Source organism: Prionailurus viverrinus, chromosome A2 (genome assembly GCF_022837055.1).
Source record: "Prionailurus viverrinus isolate Anna chromosome A2, UM_Priviv_1.0, whole genome shotgun sequence".
In the NCBI taxonomy this organism is placed as follows: Eukaryota; Metazoa; Chordata; class Mammalia; order Carnivora; family Felidae; genus Prionailurus; species Prionailurus viverrinus.
The window spans coordinates 123,368,019-123,385,443 of record NC_062562.1 but is presented as its reverse complement, the minus strand read 5'-3'; the positions used below and the strand labels follow the sequence as shown (position 1 = coordinate 123,385,443).

The following is a 17,425-nucleotide window of genomic DNA, read 5'->3' as shown; positions in this document are numbered from 1 at the left end:
GACTCTGCTGTGCTGGAAACCCCCCAACTCCAGCATCTGTGAGGTCTTCACCTTGGCCGGCCATGGCACCCTTAAGCCATGACACTCACACCCTCAGGTTACTGGGCAACTGCCCCTCCCTCTGACTCCACCATTGATTCTGAGGGGAGAGGACTTGCTAACAGAAAACGCTGCTCACCGGAAGGTGGGCTGCTAATAGAGAGAACTCTCTGGTACCAACGGGAGGACCTGGGGTCCAGAACACAGACCAGCTTGCTGTGGCTATCGTGACTCTCCAGTCTACTGCAAGAGTTAGTAACCTTGTGTTCCTCCAGTTTGGCAGATGGCATGGCAGCCTTGCACTATCAGGTTTGGTGTCTCACAAAGTTCATTCCTTCGCCCACTCACTCGCTGTCATTTCTAGAGCGTTTATGTCATGCTAAATTCTATGCCAGGCGTAGGGTGTTAGTGGTGCAGAACCAGATGCAACCTCTGTATTCATGGCGAGGAGACAAAGGTTAACCAGTTTTGCAAATGGACAATCATGAAAGACAAGGACCATGATGGAAGAGAACTTGGTGGTTGGAGAACACGTGAGTAATGGAGAAGCCCGACCTGGTCAAAGAGGTGAGGAAGGGGCACCTGGGTGGCTCAGTTGTTTAAGTGTGTGACTCTTGATTTCGGCTCGGCTCGTGATCTCACAGTTCGTGAGTTCGAGCCCTTTATTGGGCTCCACATACTCTGCGGTGAGGAGCCTTCTTAGGATTCTTTCTCTCTCCCTCTCTGCCCCTCTTCTGCTCCCCACCCCCCAAAATAAATAAATAAGTTTAAAACAAAAAGTGGCTAGGAAGAGGTTCCTTGGGGAGATGTCGTTTTGCTGAGCTCTAAAGGCTGAGTGGACTTCGCCGAGTGTCCTGTGGCCCCGGGTGGGGGAGTGGGTGGGAGGGAGGGGAGAGGAGCATCCCTGGAAGCGGCAGGATGCTGTGGTAGAGGGAATGTTGCACACGTTAGGAGTTGTCAGGAGGCCAACACCCCTGGAGCACAGAGGAGGGTGAAGGGAGTAGTCCTAGGCTCTAGATGTTTGCCTTTATTCTAAGCCAGGAGAAGACACTAAGGCGAGGTCAGACATGGTCAGATTTAGGTTTTGGAAAAGATCAGTCTGGCCGTGAAGTACAACAGAATGGATAATATGGGGGCTGGGGTGGAATGAGAAGATGAAGATAATCCGCTCACCTCCTTCAAGCATAGAGTCTGCTACTCACCATCAGATTCTGGGTGTCAGAAAGGTGAAAATGTTTATGTACTTAGGCAAACATGAGTCTCCTTAGAGAGGGCGGGGAAAAGTCACGAAAGGGAACCGTTTACATATTGCACTCCTTTCTGGATCACTGAAAAACCTCCCTCTTTAAGCTTCTCTGTCCTCCAGAACTGGCTTTTAGGGGGATTTTCAGGACAGTTTTGTAAAATACAAAGAGTGCTGGGCTAGGAGTTCAGAGACCTGAATTCCGGTCTTGGCCACTCCTTCAAGTCAATATCCCTGGCTAGTATGTGTTCTTACAATGGCTTCTGAGGATCCAGTGAGATGATATAGGAAAAAGATTGAACAAACACAAGGGCTCAGAGCACGCTCTTCCTTTCGTGAAGGGCATTAAGTAGCATTTAATAAATTTTAAATATAGTTTACAAATGATTTAGTTGATAAATATTGAAGTATATACTGCTTTTTTTTGTAAAAATTTTTTTAATGTTTTTATTTATTTTTGAGAGGCAGAGACAGAGCATGAGTCAGGGAGGGGCAGAGAGAGAGAGGGAGACACAGAATCTGAAGCAGGCTCCAGGCTTTGAGCTGTCAGCCCAGAGCCCGATGCAGGGCTTGAACCCACAGACCGTGAGATCATGACCTGAGCCAAAGTTGGATGCTTCACCAACTGAGCCACCCAGCACCCCTATATATTGTTCTTCTGAAGCTCTCACATAATTATAAGGACAAGAGGATCTGTAGTTTGCTAACTTAGTCAACCTTGACGTTCACATTTGTCATCAGGAGACAGAGTGACATTGGTTAGGATGAGCACAGTGATATTCCATTTTCTATTTCTTCTCTGGGAGTCCCCTGAAAAACGAGGACTCTTATTTTGCTGGAAGGACCTGCTACCGTAGGTTAGGAAATTCCTACCTTTTTCTTCTTGCAAAAGGTAAGCTGATATCAGGGGCTCTTGAGGCAAGAGCTCCTTTCGAATAGTGTATTATTTTCCCTGCACATTTATCTATGAGCAGTCTCCTGCCCTGATTTTGTGGGTCAGGAATTATGGCCATCCTAAGGTTCTGAACCCTCTGTACAGATGATACTTCAAAGCCAGTTCAAAGCAATCTTGTGTCCAGGAGAACAGGAGGGGGATATTCTCAGCTCATGGGTTTCCTGTACAGTCATACCCTGCCTTGGGGAGTTTTTGAGTAACCTTTTCACACTTACAAATTACACGTGGAAAGGGAGCTTTAGTTCCACAAGATGACAGAGGCTCTACAAAATCCATTATGGAACTGGCCTCTCATTCTCAGCTAGGAAAAATAATTGCCTGACTAGCTTGTTTTCACAACCACATGCTATCTCAATCTATCCTTGTTTTAAGAAACAACCTGAACAACACAGGCTTGGGAAGGAAAGTTCACTCAACTGAATTGAAAAGGAAACACGGCTTGAGTCCTTTATGATTCTATCCCTATCCTTCAGCACCTGCTCGGTTCTGCCTCCCCAAGTGATAATTAAACATGAGAAGTTGGCTGTGTGATCTCAGGCAACAGCTTTTTTTTTTTTTTAAATTTTTTTTTCAACGTTTATTTATTTATTTTTGGGACAGAGAGAGACAGAGCATGAACGGGGGAGGGGCAGAGAGAGAGGGAGACACAGAATCGGAAACAGGCTCCAGGCTCCGAGCCATCAGCCCAGAGCCTGACGCGGGGCTCGAACTCACGGACCGCGAGATCGTGACCTGGCTGAAGTCGGACACCTAACCGACTGTGCCACCCAGGCGCCCCATCAGGCAACAGCTTTTAAAGAGGGTCTGGATCTAAAGAAAGGCAGCAGTCCTGTGTGGGGGTGTCTCACATCTGGTGCCTCCTCATCCAGGTAGCTTGGGGTTGGTAGATGCCTTCAGAAGGGACAAATGGCCAACTGGTTTGCCAGTTCTGTTGGGATGCCTTTACTTTGGGCCTTCTTTCTGAATAGGCTACCATATAATGCTTTTATTTTCTTAATTCTATTATGCGGCTGGAGGGAAGTTGTCACAACGTACTAAGAGCTGTTTATGTTAATCAGAATGTATCCTCATTATGAAGCCTCTACTTAAGCTGCCAAGAAAAGGGCCACGTGGGCCAAGGGAAGTAAGGGAGATTAGATTTCAGTCCAAATCACCCCAGCGGTGTCCAGCATTGGTTGGATGTTTGACTGGCTTTGCCCCTCTGCATTCTGTGAACGCTCCTTTTCAGTGGAGACGGTGACGAAGGCCATTCCCAGAAGGAGGAGGGCTACTCTTTCAGTTAAGGCTGCGCAAGTGATGGGATCTCCTTATTGGAAGTCCTTTGTCAGGTGCTGTCATTGAATTCCGTACGATCGCTACCCATTTAATATCCAGGCAATGGAGATTTGGCAATAGAAGAGGTAGAGTCCTTGCTCCGAAAATGTCTTTAAAATTATCCTATGTTACATATCGATGTGGTTTTTTTCATTCACAAAGCTCTTTGTCATACATGATCTCATTTCATTCTCAAACTATTAAGCAAGCCAAATAGGGATTCTTATTTTCATTTTTAAGAGAAAGAAACAGAGAGTTTCAGGGACTTGCTCAGTGTCGCACAGTTGGGATTGGAACCCAAGGCCTTTGTCTCTACAATAGCCTGTCTACTCTCCACACCATCTAGAAGTCAGAAATGGGTTGGGCTTTCCCTGAGTAGCCTGTGAGTTTATTGAGTAGACCCTGAAAGCATGGCTGCAGGAACACACCATGCTTATCAGCAAATCTGATAGCAGAAGAAGTGATATAATCCTATTATGTACAGTAGTTGCCTTCAGTTTCTTAAAGAATTTATGGTGGCCCTGTTGCACCACTTATGCCTAAACCAGCAGCTTGGCCACATCTATTCCCCTCCTCCCTGACCCCTGGGATTGAGGCCATCAGAAGTGAAAAGGGAGTCCTGGGATCAAGTTGGCAAGAGATCATTAGGAACACGAAGTGTGGGTCTTCACCAGCGACTCCAAACCCAAATGTGAAGGCTGGAAGGTAAAGTCAGCAGACGACATACTCCATGCGGGGCAGAGGGCGAGCTGGACAATGCGTGTTTGTAAAAGGGCATCCGGTGCCCAGCATCAGCTGACAGTTGCCATGCTTCTAATCAGGCCCGAGGTTGTCAGATCTTGAGGTGTTTTTCTAAGAGAATCTGCACATCTAGAATTTTAGGCTAATTCTCCTGATTGGATTGTGAAATATTAATGGCCAATTCAAATATTTTTAAACTTACGTGGGTCAAAAAACAAGCAGAATCAGTCCTGTAATTCTCTCCTGCAACCTCTTCTCTTGGTATTTGTAAGTAAATAATTTTTAGAAGAAATGCACCGGGCCATAAACATGTGGTTAGAAGCGTTTTTATTACCAGCAGTGTCCTATATCTTGTCCACGTTTGTGAGAAAGACAGCCTTTTGGAGCCAGGGTGTATATAGAGCCTCCACATTAGCCCTTTCAGGCAGGATCTGTTTGAATATCCACCTTTCTACTTTTGCACAACAGTTTTTGCATCTCCTCACATCCATCACCTGGTGGATGAGGCCTTCACGCGAAGGTTTCCCACGGCACCCATAGCCAGCAGGCTGGGGCTGGGGTTATGTGTAGATCTCTGCTCAGTAGCTAACACCACATTTTTCCTTCCCATTCAAGAAAGCATATTGGGGTCTAAATAAGTCAGAATGCTAAAAATATACAAATGCCTTCCATCGACCTTAATTAATTTTTTAAAGAGAAAATTCATCACAAACAATATTCTACCTATCATGGTTCACTTGGGACACAGCTCACAAATTTCAGGATAACATGGTTAAGAGATGTTTTAAAAAATAAAAATAAATAAGAAATATTGCTAAGCTTCTCAGTAGACCAGCATGGTCAATTGGGTTGACTTGCCCAACTCATTCGCCTTTAGGGTATCAGTTACAAGGATCATAGAAAGGTCACAAGAGACACTTGGAATCTTGAGGAAAGATAAAGGACACAAAAGACCATGTTCTCCAAAGTAATCAGTGAGTCTGAACCAAGCCTTCCCGCCTCCTTAACTGGCAACTGGGAGTCAGTCCCCCCTTGAGCTGCTATTTGGATAATGTCAAGTCAAGTCTTGGTCACCAGTGTAGACCAAGAAATAAAGCACTTCCATGCTATTCGTATTCTTTGCTCCATGAATTGATCCAGAAGATGCAGAAGCTAACACTAGAGTTTTCCCTGTTACCTCCCACTTTGGAATGATCTGTTTCCTTTCCGCTGCATTAGAAAACGAAAATTCAAGAGGCAGGAATAGAAACCAGATTCAAGAAAGAAGAGAGAGTCAAAGAGGTGACTGGCAATCTGATATAGTATGCCTCCTGGGGGAAAGGTGTCTGGATCTTAAAGGCAGATTATGACAAAATGAGAGCAGAAGCAAGTCTATTTTTTTTCTAGGTCGCCACAGGGAACCAATCTAACCTATTTACAAGGGTCTCAGGGGAACTCTGTTTAAATAGCTATTTTGTCACCATCCTTTTCGTCATCTTCCATGATCACTTTGGGTCTCTCGTCCCTGAGCAGTGTCATACCTGCAAAACAAAGCACCAATCTGCAATTAAGTGCCTCTAATTAAAATATTAGACAACCTTACAGCGTAGACACAGCACACAGGAGCATGACAACCCAAAAGCCCTTTAGCATCTGCAGAGCTAAGTGTTAAAGGTGCCAACAGAAAGAGGGAGCCGGGTGGCCTTATTTGGCCTTCCAGAGGAGCTGTGACTCAGGCAGGACACCGCTCTGGTTACCAGGAGACACTAACCTGGGAGTCAGAGGCAACTTTTACCCCCGTGTCTGTGTTCTGCATTTAAGCTCACAGCACAGTTGGATGAAAAGCAAACAGGTTTTGGAGTCCAACTGCTTCGGACCTCTCATTCTGTCACTCACTCGATCTGTGTTGGGCCCGTGAACACTTTCACACCTGAATTTTCTGGGGTGTAAAATGACCACTCTGATACTGATGTGAAGGGCTATTATGCCCATTGAACAAGAAGCTCGTCCAGTGCTGAGCACAGCACCATGCCTGTGAGCAGCTGAGTCCGCTTCTCCCTTCCTATTATTTTATACCTTTTTGTTTCATTTGTAAAGTTTATTTATTTTGAGAGGGAGAAAGAGCATGAGCAGGGGAGGGGCAGAGAGAATAGGAGAGAGAGAATCCCAAGCAGGCTCCGCACTGTCAGCACACAGCCTGATGCGGGGCTTGAACTCACAAACCGTGAGATCATGACTTGGGCCAGAACCAACAGTCAGACACGTAACCGGTTGAGCCACCCGGGCGCCCCATCCCTTCCTTTTACACTTGCTAGTTCACTTCTTTGCAAAGAACTGGTCAGCAGCATAAAGTCAAAGTCAACTACATTTTAACATCTAGGGGAAATATTGAGCAGAGGCTCTGAACATGCCATTTCTGTGTGTCAGTGCTGGTAGGCGCTAAACTTTATGTGGTTCAGAGCAAAATGAGAAACTCAAGAACGGGCAGTGAGTTTTTGTAAAGTTCTGTGACTAAAAATTGTTCTTTATTTTGAGGTGACTCTTTTTCTCCTTTTGGGTATTAAAATATCCTTTCTTTTATGAAATTTTAGGCATGTCAGGTGGTTAGTTTTTTAGCATCTTACTAGGCAGAATCCAAAGTTGGTATCCCTAAGTTGGGCTCCAATATATTTTCTTTTTCAAGAGTTTACTGATCGTTGAAATTCAGAAGCCTAAGCACAATTTTCTGGACTGATCAGACCAGTTAAGACCATCCAAGGAGGTCTGGGTGGGTCTGTTCATCCTGTGAATTGTGAAGTAGGGTCATTTTAATAAAAACATAAAGGAGGGTATGATTCAAGGCCAGTCCTCCGTGATTTCTGTCATCTCATCCCAGCCAACCACAGTGCCTTGCCCCACTCCCACCTTCTCCTAATTAGAATCCTTTCGGTTCATTAAGCATTTCATAAAGATCTAAACATGAGGGTAGAAAGCTGTGCACCACAAGAGGCCTTTCTACAACACTGGACTCCATTCAACAGCAGCAAATTAATGAAAACTATGTGTTGATCTTAATGACTATTCATTTGATTCAGTTCCTAGTTTGTTCATATGGGTTCTTTACCAATTAGCTGATATTTATTGGAGGAGAAAAACAATTTCAGAAGTCTGGTTGAAAATGAGGATTTTGCATAAATCACTTAGGAAACACAGTGGGAGATATTTTCTCTTATACCCGCTGCAAAGAGGTTTGGATTTTTACTTGGAATTAAGGCTATCATGGTAGGAGAACATACAGTTAACTATGCTAATCCCCCAAACTTTCCATCTTAATTTCCTTGATATCTTTTCACATCAAGCCAAATTTGAGTTGATTCAAAGTGGACAAGAGTGTTTAAATTCCCAGATCTCAGTCAACTTTCTGATTATTTGGGGTATCCTTGAAATCTAGTTGTACAAGCATCTGGGCAGGAAAAAAAAAAGTCTTGGGATTCCAGGGAAAGGAGGAGCCTGTGTAACCATCAAGGTCAGCCCTTCCCAAACTAGGCTAGGCTTTCAACAGGGACACAGGAGATAATTTCAAGTGGAAAGTGAACTAGCATTTATATTAATATAGTTAAGCCTTAAAATAATGTCTTACAATGAAAAATACATATTGCGGCTCATCTAAATCTTGATTTCATGGCTATCATTGTTTAGGATGAGCCTTAAATCAGTAACATCTATGTCATCACTGCATTCTGCTTGATGTTTCATATTGTCAGCTTTGTTCATTTGATGATGAATGAGGTTTGATAAACACTGGTCTGTGATTTAACCCAGTCCTGAGCCTATGTTCTCCCATGGGAAACAGAGGTATGTTATTGAAGAAATGTACTCTAGAGCCAGAAAGCTTTGTCCTGGTGGTCATTGAACTTTGAGCAAGTCATTTAACCTGTCTGAGCCTCAGTTTATTCATTTGCAAAACTGGAGAAAAAAATAAATCATATCTCCCTCAGGGGGTGACACTGCCAGGTAGATTTAGACCAACATTCTTTTATGCTTCAAGCACACTTTTACGTGAACCTCCATTAAAGCACTTTTCACATTGTAGGAATCATTGGACAATACATCCATCACCCCTACCCCCTACTGAACTCTCAGGTTCTTTTTTTTTTTTTCTTTAAGTTTAATTTATTTATTTTGAGAGGGTGGAGAGGGGTGGAGATAGAGGGAAAGAGAGAGAATCCTGAGCAGACTCTGCACTGTCAGCACAGAGCCTGATGAAGGGCTCAGACTCACTAACCATGAGATCGTGACCTGAGCTGAAATCGAGTCAGACGCTTAACCAACTGAGCCTGCCTGGCCAAGAACTGTGAGGTTCTTAAAGGATATCCTAGCATCTATCAGGGGACTTGGGATACAGTAGAGACTTAGAAAATATCAGTTCCTACCTTTCCATTCTCTGTGTAGGAGAGTTTAAGGAACTTGCCTGTTTGTTAGAAACTCGTATGTTTTTAAGGCCAAAGCTGTCAGTCCAAGGTTAGGGCCAACCAATTAGCCTTGCAACAAGCTGTTTTAGGCCATGATTCCACTCAGAGCTGGTCACCTGCATTATAGATGTATGCCTCTAATTCAAGGAAGCCAGGGCTGAGATGCCACCTGTCCTGGCAAACCACACCAGAGAGAACACTATTCCCAGAAAAACAGAAGAGGTGTCACTTTCAAAGGACATATCAGTCTCCTTTCTACAAGCACATTAGTGAGCTTTGATCTCCAAATATTTACAGCTCGTGGGCCAATTTTCCAAGCGACTTCTCTTCAATGCTTCCAGCCTCGTTATTCTTTACTTTCCTGGTTCCTTTTGCCACAAACCTTAGCTAAAGACTTCTTTTTCTTTTAAGCAGGTCTCGGCTATTAAGATCTTACTAATCACAGTCCTATGCACCCTGCCATGCAGTCACCAAGATGGGGGGCTCTGGCAAATGTGGGCCAAGTTGGGAACAGACCTGGGTTGGCAAGGAAGTCAGAGATGACTCCTCACTAAGGAGTTGTCTGGCAGTTGGAACCCATCAAATAAGCTCATTAACCTAGGGGAATGAAGGCAGTTAGCAAGAGATTTAGAAGAGAGAGATAATCCTTGTCCGGTCTTCACTTGCCAAGGGCTAATGAGAGGAGATGTCTCCAGAGTGCATTTGTCTGTGAGTTCCTCTCAACACCCTTATTAGAACCAATATGAGTCTCTCTGAACATCTGCCGAAGGCTCTATCCTTATCAGCTTAACTAGCATTTCGATTACTGCCAAATCTTTAGATACTAAAAGGCTCTTCAAAAATAAAGTGCTTCAGCTAATATGCTAATAAAAGCTAGAATCATAGAACACTATCTATAATTGCAAATACAACACAGAGATTTGCTGATCCTAGGAATTCCATAATGTGTGTAGAGTCCGTGGATATACAGCCTCTCTTTCCAGCTCTGTGTACTTTGCCCTGTTTGATAAACACTTTTTAAAAATTCAGCTTGGAAGCTGCTCTCCTAAGATGTAGATATTGGGATGTAGGCAGCATCCATTGCTTAAATAAACAGGGCTTAACATTTTAGGAAGTCCTTTGAATCAGTAGATTTATATGGAGAGGTAAAAACACTTGCAGCTAGGAAAATTCTCACTTTTAGAAATGGTTTGAATAATCTCAAGGAATATAAGATTGAAGAGAATAGAGGGGAACTCACATTTACTGAGGACTTTCAACAATCCAGGATCTGTGCTAAGTGCTTTATATACTTTATTTAATTTTGTTAACAATCCTGGGAAACAGATTTTTATGGTCCTCCATTCAGAAATGCATGAAATGAAGGAGGCTCTTTTGTTTGTGCTGGTTGCCCAGGCTCACAAAGCTAGGATGAGCAGAACCAGAGATCAAACTTAGTCCTTTCTGATCGCAAAGCCCATGTTCAATGCCTCTGCTAAGGTGACTCTATGCCCATAAATATTTTGTTCCTCGATCAAGTCTTCCCCTAGAAGAACTTCAATAAAAACAAATACAGGAATGGGTAAAGAAATAAAATCTCCTAATAGAGAACTTGGAACTGCCAAGAATTGTGATTGGCAAATAGAATATCAAATCAACAGATCCTTATTGAGCACTGCTGTATAGAAGGGACTTGGCTAGACAGCAAGGTCAATACCAGCAACATAGAGCAATCACAGGCCAGTTCTCATGAATTCATCAAATTTAAGTCAATTTAAAGAAGAGCTACAAAAATAGCAGCAAGAACGATGAAAACTATACTGAAAGACGACAGTCTCAGTTTGCATGCCCATCTACTACAGAGTTAGTTACGGACAGAAAAGATTCATTTTGGACTTGGAGGGGTCTGTTAGCAGAGACTTTGGTTGAGTCTTGAAAGGTGACTAGAACTGGGACAGAGGCAGAGCTTGGGGGAAATGTGTGATGGGTTGGAGGTTCATTGCAGGCATATGAGAACACGTTTGAGGCAGTTCAGAACCTGTCACTTGGTCCTTGGTCCATTTCTTCAGAGAAATGCCTCCTCAATGCTCCATGCGTCCTTGCCTGGCTCTGCTCCACAGAGATCAGTGGCCTTGTCTGTATCCCTGACTGCCTATTTATGATGTCTTCTTCTGAGGTGTCTTTCAATTTTTTATTAAACAAAATAATGGGGAAACATAGTTCTATAGCAACAAAATCTCATCTCCTCCCTAAGGGTCCCTTCTGGATTGCCACAGAGCTGAAAGTCCCAACTATCCACCACAGTACGACATAAGGCAGACCTGGATTAGAGCCCCAGCTCTGTTGTGTCACTGCGTTTGATCTTGAGCATAATTTGATCCATTTATCTGTCCTCCTAATCATCCCATCTCAATCCAACCAATCAACCAAGCAGCTACCTCTCCGTCAATGTCATCCACGGAAGACTTGAAGTTACATACATTCTCTTTCAGCTTTTTTTATGTGAAGGGACCTAATAGCTCCTTTCTTGTGTTACTCAGCTGATTTAAACAAAATCCACAAACATACCGAACTCAGTACCTAACATTTAGTAGAGTCTCAATGAACATTAGTACATTTTCTTCTCTGCCACCCCCTCCAAATATCTATGTAAAACACACATTCACACATGTGACTCACTCAGTCACATGTATAAGACTCGCTCAGTCTTATAACCTAATCATGAATGTATATGTCTTTTTCCCCAACCTGCACTTAACATTCTCAGGGACAAGACTACACTTCATACATTAGCTGCCTTATATAGCCTGGGGTGGTGTACATAGTTCAGCAAGACTTTTTGGTTTGATTTGACACATATGAAGGTGGCTATCATTATTTCTGAATCTCCCTTTCTCTCCCTCTCCCTCTCTCTTTCTCTTGTTTTAAAGATTTGGTCAGTATATCCAGGCGTCTTGGGAGAATCTGCTATCAGTCATAGGATGCATGGTTCATGGAAGACTAGGGAGGGGGATATTTCAACTCTTTTCAAGGACCCACTGACTTTTCTATTTCATTGGCTCAGTGAACTTGACCAGCCCTGCTGAAGCACGAGTAATGCTCTGAACCTCCCCCGGCTCAAACTCAGCCCTGGGGGAGCTGCCGGGGAAGGTAAACGTGAAAGGCAGCCATACACGCTCCTCTTCCCCAGAGCACTGCTGTGTGACACAGACTGCTGGGCCAGGACAAAGGCCATGCCCGTGGCAGTTCCAGATGGTAAGACTCTTGACCTGTTCCCATCACCCCCTGCAAATGCCTTGCACCAGCTCTTTTACCTGCTGCAAAGGGGGACACGTGCAGGGCAGGTGTGTCTTTTCTCCTTGGTTTTTTCTGTTCCAGGTCAGTGTTATGAACAGCTGGACTCATTTTGCCCTTTGGATGTCTCTCTTGAACATCGTATCTTTGAATGAAATGTTCTGAAAGCACACCTGCATGGTTTGGGGAACAAATGGGGAAACAGGGTCAAACACATATATCCTACTACGTAAGGACTATGCCTTCATATTTGCACATATACCTAGTGATGGTAGTCAATATATCTTTTCAAACTTATTTTAAACAATCGTTTCAATATTAAGAATTAGTCTCTATTGAGGCAACACTAGCGAACATCCTCTAAGTAAAGGGTTTTACATGCCTGATTTTATGTTAGCCTCAGAAAGCACTGAGGAATTTAGTATTACCATCACCGTCACACGTCTGAGGAAAATGAGGCACCGAAATATACCCACGGCAGCCCAGCTCCCAGGGGTCAGGGCCTGGAATTGAGCCCAGGTTTGCCTGCCTCCCAGGGCCATCCTGGCTAGAGCAGTGCATCATTTGTTGTTCTGCAGGCCACATGCTTCACTCTTCAGTGTCTTGCCTGCCTTCTCACCTCTCCCACATGTGAAATTTCTCTCCATCATTTAAAGGCTCTCTGAAAGCGGCCTCTTCTAGGGAACTTTCCACAACCCCTTGCCCAGGCTGAGCTCCTGGAGTCTTTATGTAAGGACCTCATCACTTACATAAAGCAATTATTTTACTTTTACATAAGTAAACAACTTTTACATAAAGTTGTTATTTCTTCCTGCATATTTCAACTATTTAGGTGCTTCTGTTTTGTCTTGTAAAACTGAAAGTTCCTTCCCAGGAAGCTCTGGCTTCTATTTGTTTTGTAGCCCTCCAAGTGGGTCATGAGTGGAAAGAACACTAAATACATGACCCAGAGGGAAGGAGAAAAGGAAAGAAGACCAAACAAAACTGTTGGGAAACAGTATCACACCTCACACACAAGGTTGTTAGAGAGACACGTCAGCAACGTGTTCGTCAAACCATTTTGCTTTTTCCTGGGCACACAGAGAGTCTATACTTCTCAGCCTCCCTTGCATTCAGGTGAAGTTTGGGACTGAAGGACGCGAGGTGTGCCCCTTTTGGGCCTGCCAATCTCGCCCACTGTTCTGCACCCCTCCCCATTTCATCCCTGGGCCTGCTGGATGCTGAGGCTCACGGTGACTTTGAAAGCCATGTGCTGGTGACATGCAAACTGCCACCGGCCAGAATCCTGGAATTACTCTTTGGAGCAGAAACTGCTTTTGCAACTTGCACTATTGATGAGTGAGAAAAAAAAAACCCCAAAACTTGTGCCATTAACATTTTGTAATTCATTTGTTATAGCAGCTGGCCATATTGTCATGAAGACAGATGTAGGGATAGTACCAGTGATTTAAAAACACCCAAGTATTTAAGGAAATGTTGTAAGACCAATGTGATCTACAGCAGCGGTTCCCTTTTACAGATGTGCGAACTGAACTCGTTGTCCGTTACCTGGTATGAAAGGTGGGATGTGCAATGCCGGTGTATCTTTTCTTCTTGGTTTCTTTTGGTCTGACTCAACATTCAGGGCAACCTGCACATTTTTTCCCTTTCTTGGCTTCTTTTTGAGATCACAGTCCTTAATGAACTGGTCTGAAAGGTCATCTGATATTGAGGGCATGCAAAATAAAAAAGAATGTGATGTGAATAAGGGTTGCTCACAAACTGGTTGGTTTCCAATCACTTGCAGGAGCCATTTGGTCTGAAAAGGAAAATTATTTATATATTTTGGCCTAGTCTACATCAAACTTGAGAAGCCTTGCACAAATACACAGTAAAACAGAAAACTGGACTATTCTACAAAACGCCAAAGGGGATGGATAATCAAAGCAAAAGAGAACTTTAAAATATAATTAGGCAAGCCACAGAGTGGGTGTGAGTTAACTTTCTGATGGGAGAACAGGTTCTCTGTGCTAAATGCTCTTTCTTAACTTCTTTTCCTCAAGGCTTGCTCTCTTGAAGACTCCACGGGCCAGGATGGAGCCAGGCATGCTCTTCAGTCTTGTAGCAAAGTTCTCTGCAAATTCCTCACCCACCTCCATTCCTGTGGCCAGGTGGTCACCCGGATGATTCACACTTGCCTTCAGCATTGGTGTCTTGGTTCACCGCACACTGGCATTGCAATTCTCCCATTTGCCCATCTCAATCCCAGGTCCTCCTGCCCTCTTACTCAGCTTTTTACCTTTCTCAGTGCCCGGAGCTTGTGAGGCTCTGCATCACATCCATCAGATGCCAGGGTACACAATTAATCCAGTCTGATCACTCCTCGCCCATTATTTTCTTTGCTCCATCTGACTCCTCAATGTTTTTGTTGATGGTGCACTCCTCTGAGCTTCTCTGTCATTGTTCTAGCACCTGTTTATTCCATAATGGTTTCTCTCCTGCTCTAGAAAGAGGCTTCATGGAAATTAAGGATTATGTCCTTTTAATAATTTTATTCTTAGTTGCCTCTCCCTCCAATAAATGCATGTTGAATGGATAAGTGATGTTGGACTGATCCCAGTTCAATTGCTGACTCTGTCCCCTGTTAGTTCTGAGAATTTGGCCCTCAATTTCTAGGAACTTTGATATCGTCTCAAATTTTTAAATGGGGATAATATTAAATCAGTGTGTGTGTGTGTGTGTGTGTGTGTGTGTGTGTGACAGAGAGAGAAGACTACATTTGTTAATGTTGGTAAAGCAGTTGTTACATTTGATATATCTCAAATCCTCAAAAAAAATTGACTCTGGCCATTGCTCATCCCCTGACACCTTCTATAAGATCCAAAGAAAGCCCACTTCCCCACCCCATCTCTGTAAGTCTTTCCCAGTCTTGGGTATCCTTTCTCAGCTTCTGGGTAGCTGCAGGAGTTTTGCTCATGTAACACCTTTTCTGCATATATCTTCTCTGCTGTCTTTGATGACAGGTATCTTGTGTTTTTATCTCCTTACAAAATTAATAAATATTTGTCGGATGTATGCTTGAATGAATGAACTCAAACATGTTATATATAAGGAGATAGTCTGTTAGGGTTCAAAGAAGCCATAGACAGTGAAGAAATTCATTATGACCTGGATACAGACTGGTTACATCTAAGGCTGTGAATGAATTTGGGGAAATTCAGGTATTAATTGGATATTTTCAGCCCCTTCCTCTTTTCCCTCCTCCTTTTATTCTCCTTCCTTCCTTCCTTCTTTCCTTCCTCCCTTCTTTTTCTCTCTGTTTCTCTTTTATGAAAATATTCAGGTCAATGTCTTCAAAACACTGGGGGTTAAATGTGTCAAACCTGTTCACTTCAGTTTTGTGGGTCTAGATATAACCTGTGTCATTCATTCATGCATTTATTCAACAAACGTTGATCAAGTTCCTACTCTATGTCAGGTCTTGAGCAAGATTCTAGGGCTAAAAAGACAAGTAAGAAATGGCCCTTGTTTTCAAGTTGCTGTGATCTATTGGGCTTTATGTCTGGATGGGGTCCTTTGTTTTAGAAAATGCAATATGCACGAGAAACCTACCAGGAGATATACTTAGTAACCATACATTATTATGCCTGCATCATCCAAAGATCACAGTATATAACCAAAAAATCAAATAGAGTCATTCCCTTCAGCCATATTTAATAGTAATACATGTTTCCTTTCATCTAAAGGATTTGAATAATTCCATCCAATCATTTCAATTTAACAAATATTTATTGAGATCATATTATATGTAAGGCATTGCACTATTTGCTTTTAGGTTTACATATACAAAAAAAAAAGAGGTGAGTGGGGAACTTTCCTGAGTACTGCTTATGTACGAGATAATTCCACATCCTTCTAGTGTGTGGGAATGACCAACACCTTCTCTGACTAATCAATGCCTGTGTCTTACCGGTTGTTAAATATTCATATCGTATCCTAAACACATTCTTTCATGTAGTCCTTACACCAAGCCCACAAGGAAGGCGTGCTATTATCTCCAATTTGCAGACGAGGAAACTGAAGTTGGGAAGGCCAGATGAAAAACTAAAGGTTACATTCCTGGCCTGTTATGGCACCAAGAGTAAGCCGAGGTTCTTGGGACTATGTTTCATAAGGACTGAAATTACCGTTTTAAAAATTTGCTGCCACATAGCACAGTTAACTCCCCCCCGCCCCATATCATACATACCATAGGCATTTGTTGAATGAATGAATGTTGGTCGGAATGGGTGCTGCCCAGTGGTAGGGCCTCTGGAAGTACAGGCTGGATGTCGACCAGTCATGGGTCACCATTCAACCCCAGGATACGACTCAGTGCACAGTACAGAGAGCAAGACATTTGCTTCAATTTGGACTTTTACTTCCATTGCACTTTTTCCTACTTTTGGAGAAATCCTGAACATAAACTATCTTGATGGCAAATGGGGAGAGGGGAGAGGAGGGGGGACTCATAACCAGGCGAGACATAAACAAAGGCTATGAATATGCAAAAGGCCCATCCATCAAAAGTCTGAGTGTCTCATTTTTAGAAATGGGTAGAGGCAGAAATGTTTCTGGTATTTTCATTACAAAGGTTATGCAAAAAGTCAGTTCTGGAAAGGAAACAGATTGACAATAAAGCCGAAAAAGGCTATTTAAAATTCTGTCTTGATAGGCAAAGAGAGATATTTGAAATATTTTATTGCACTGCACATGGGGTGTAAGTGTGCCGGCAAATACTGGAAAGCGGGTCTCCTGCCACATTCCATTTATTGCCTCAGAAATGCTCTGTCTGGGACTCTGTCAGACCCAGAAAAGAGGACAATGCCTTTTCTCTCTTTCTGTAACTCTAATGAACTTCTCTCCAGTGCTTCAGCTAATATTTACATGGCAGACCCCACAGAGCCATGGCTATTTGCCTTTCCAGCTGGTGTTGGCTGTCACCAGAAGGTACGAAGGATCAGGTTTCAGGGGGCCTCCCGCTGACTTGCCTGCAAACCGAATGGCGAGAGGATGGCAGAGACACCTCCTTTATGACTCTCACTACTGACATGCATGCTGCAGCATTTACCTAAGTGCTCACGATGAGGGTCTAGCTTGTCCAGCCTGTCTTCTGAGAGCTCCAGTGGCTGCATTTGCTCAGTGGACATCATCGAAGGAGGTATATCTTCTCCAGCCCTACAGAAGTATAGGAAACAAGACCATTAGTGTGTCTTCTGTTCATTTGCTCACTTATTAAATAAGTGTATTTATTGAGCACTTATTACGTTCTCAATTCAATCCCATTTTTTCAAGTCTGTTTCTTTTTTTTTTTTTTTTTTAAATTTTTTTTTTCAACATTTATTTATTTTGGGGACAGAGAGAGACAGATCATGAACGGGGGAGGGGCAGAGAGAGAGGGAGACACAGAAT

At 43.2% G+C, this 17,425-nt stretch overlaps 1 protein-coding gene across 1 annotated transcript; it reads right to left on the bottom strand.

Moving 5' to 3' along the window:
• Window positions 1–5,622: 5,622 nt before the first annotated feature.
• PPP1R17 (protein phosphatase 1 regulatory subunit 17) lies at window positions 5,623–17,166 on the bottom strand. Its single transcript, XM_047849294.1, has 4 exons — window positions 17,085–17,166; window positions 13,544–13,696; window positions 12,016–12,168; window positions 5,623–5,812 (listed from the first exon to the last, which is right to left on the bottom strand). Exons 1-4 carry the CDS (start codon window positions 17,164–17,166, stop codon window positions 5,733–5,735), a joined length of 468 nt encoding a protein of 155 aa, XP_047705250.1. The 3' UTR covers window positions 5,623–5,732.
• Between the last annotated feature and the right edge of the window lie 259 nt (window positions 17,167–17,425).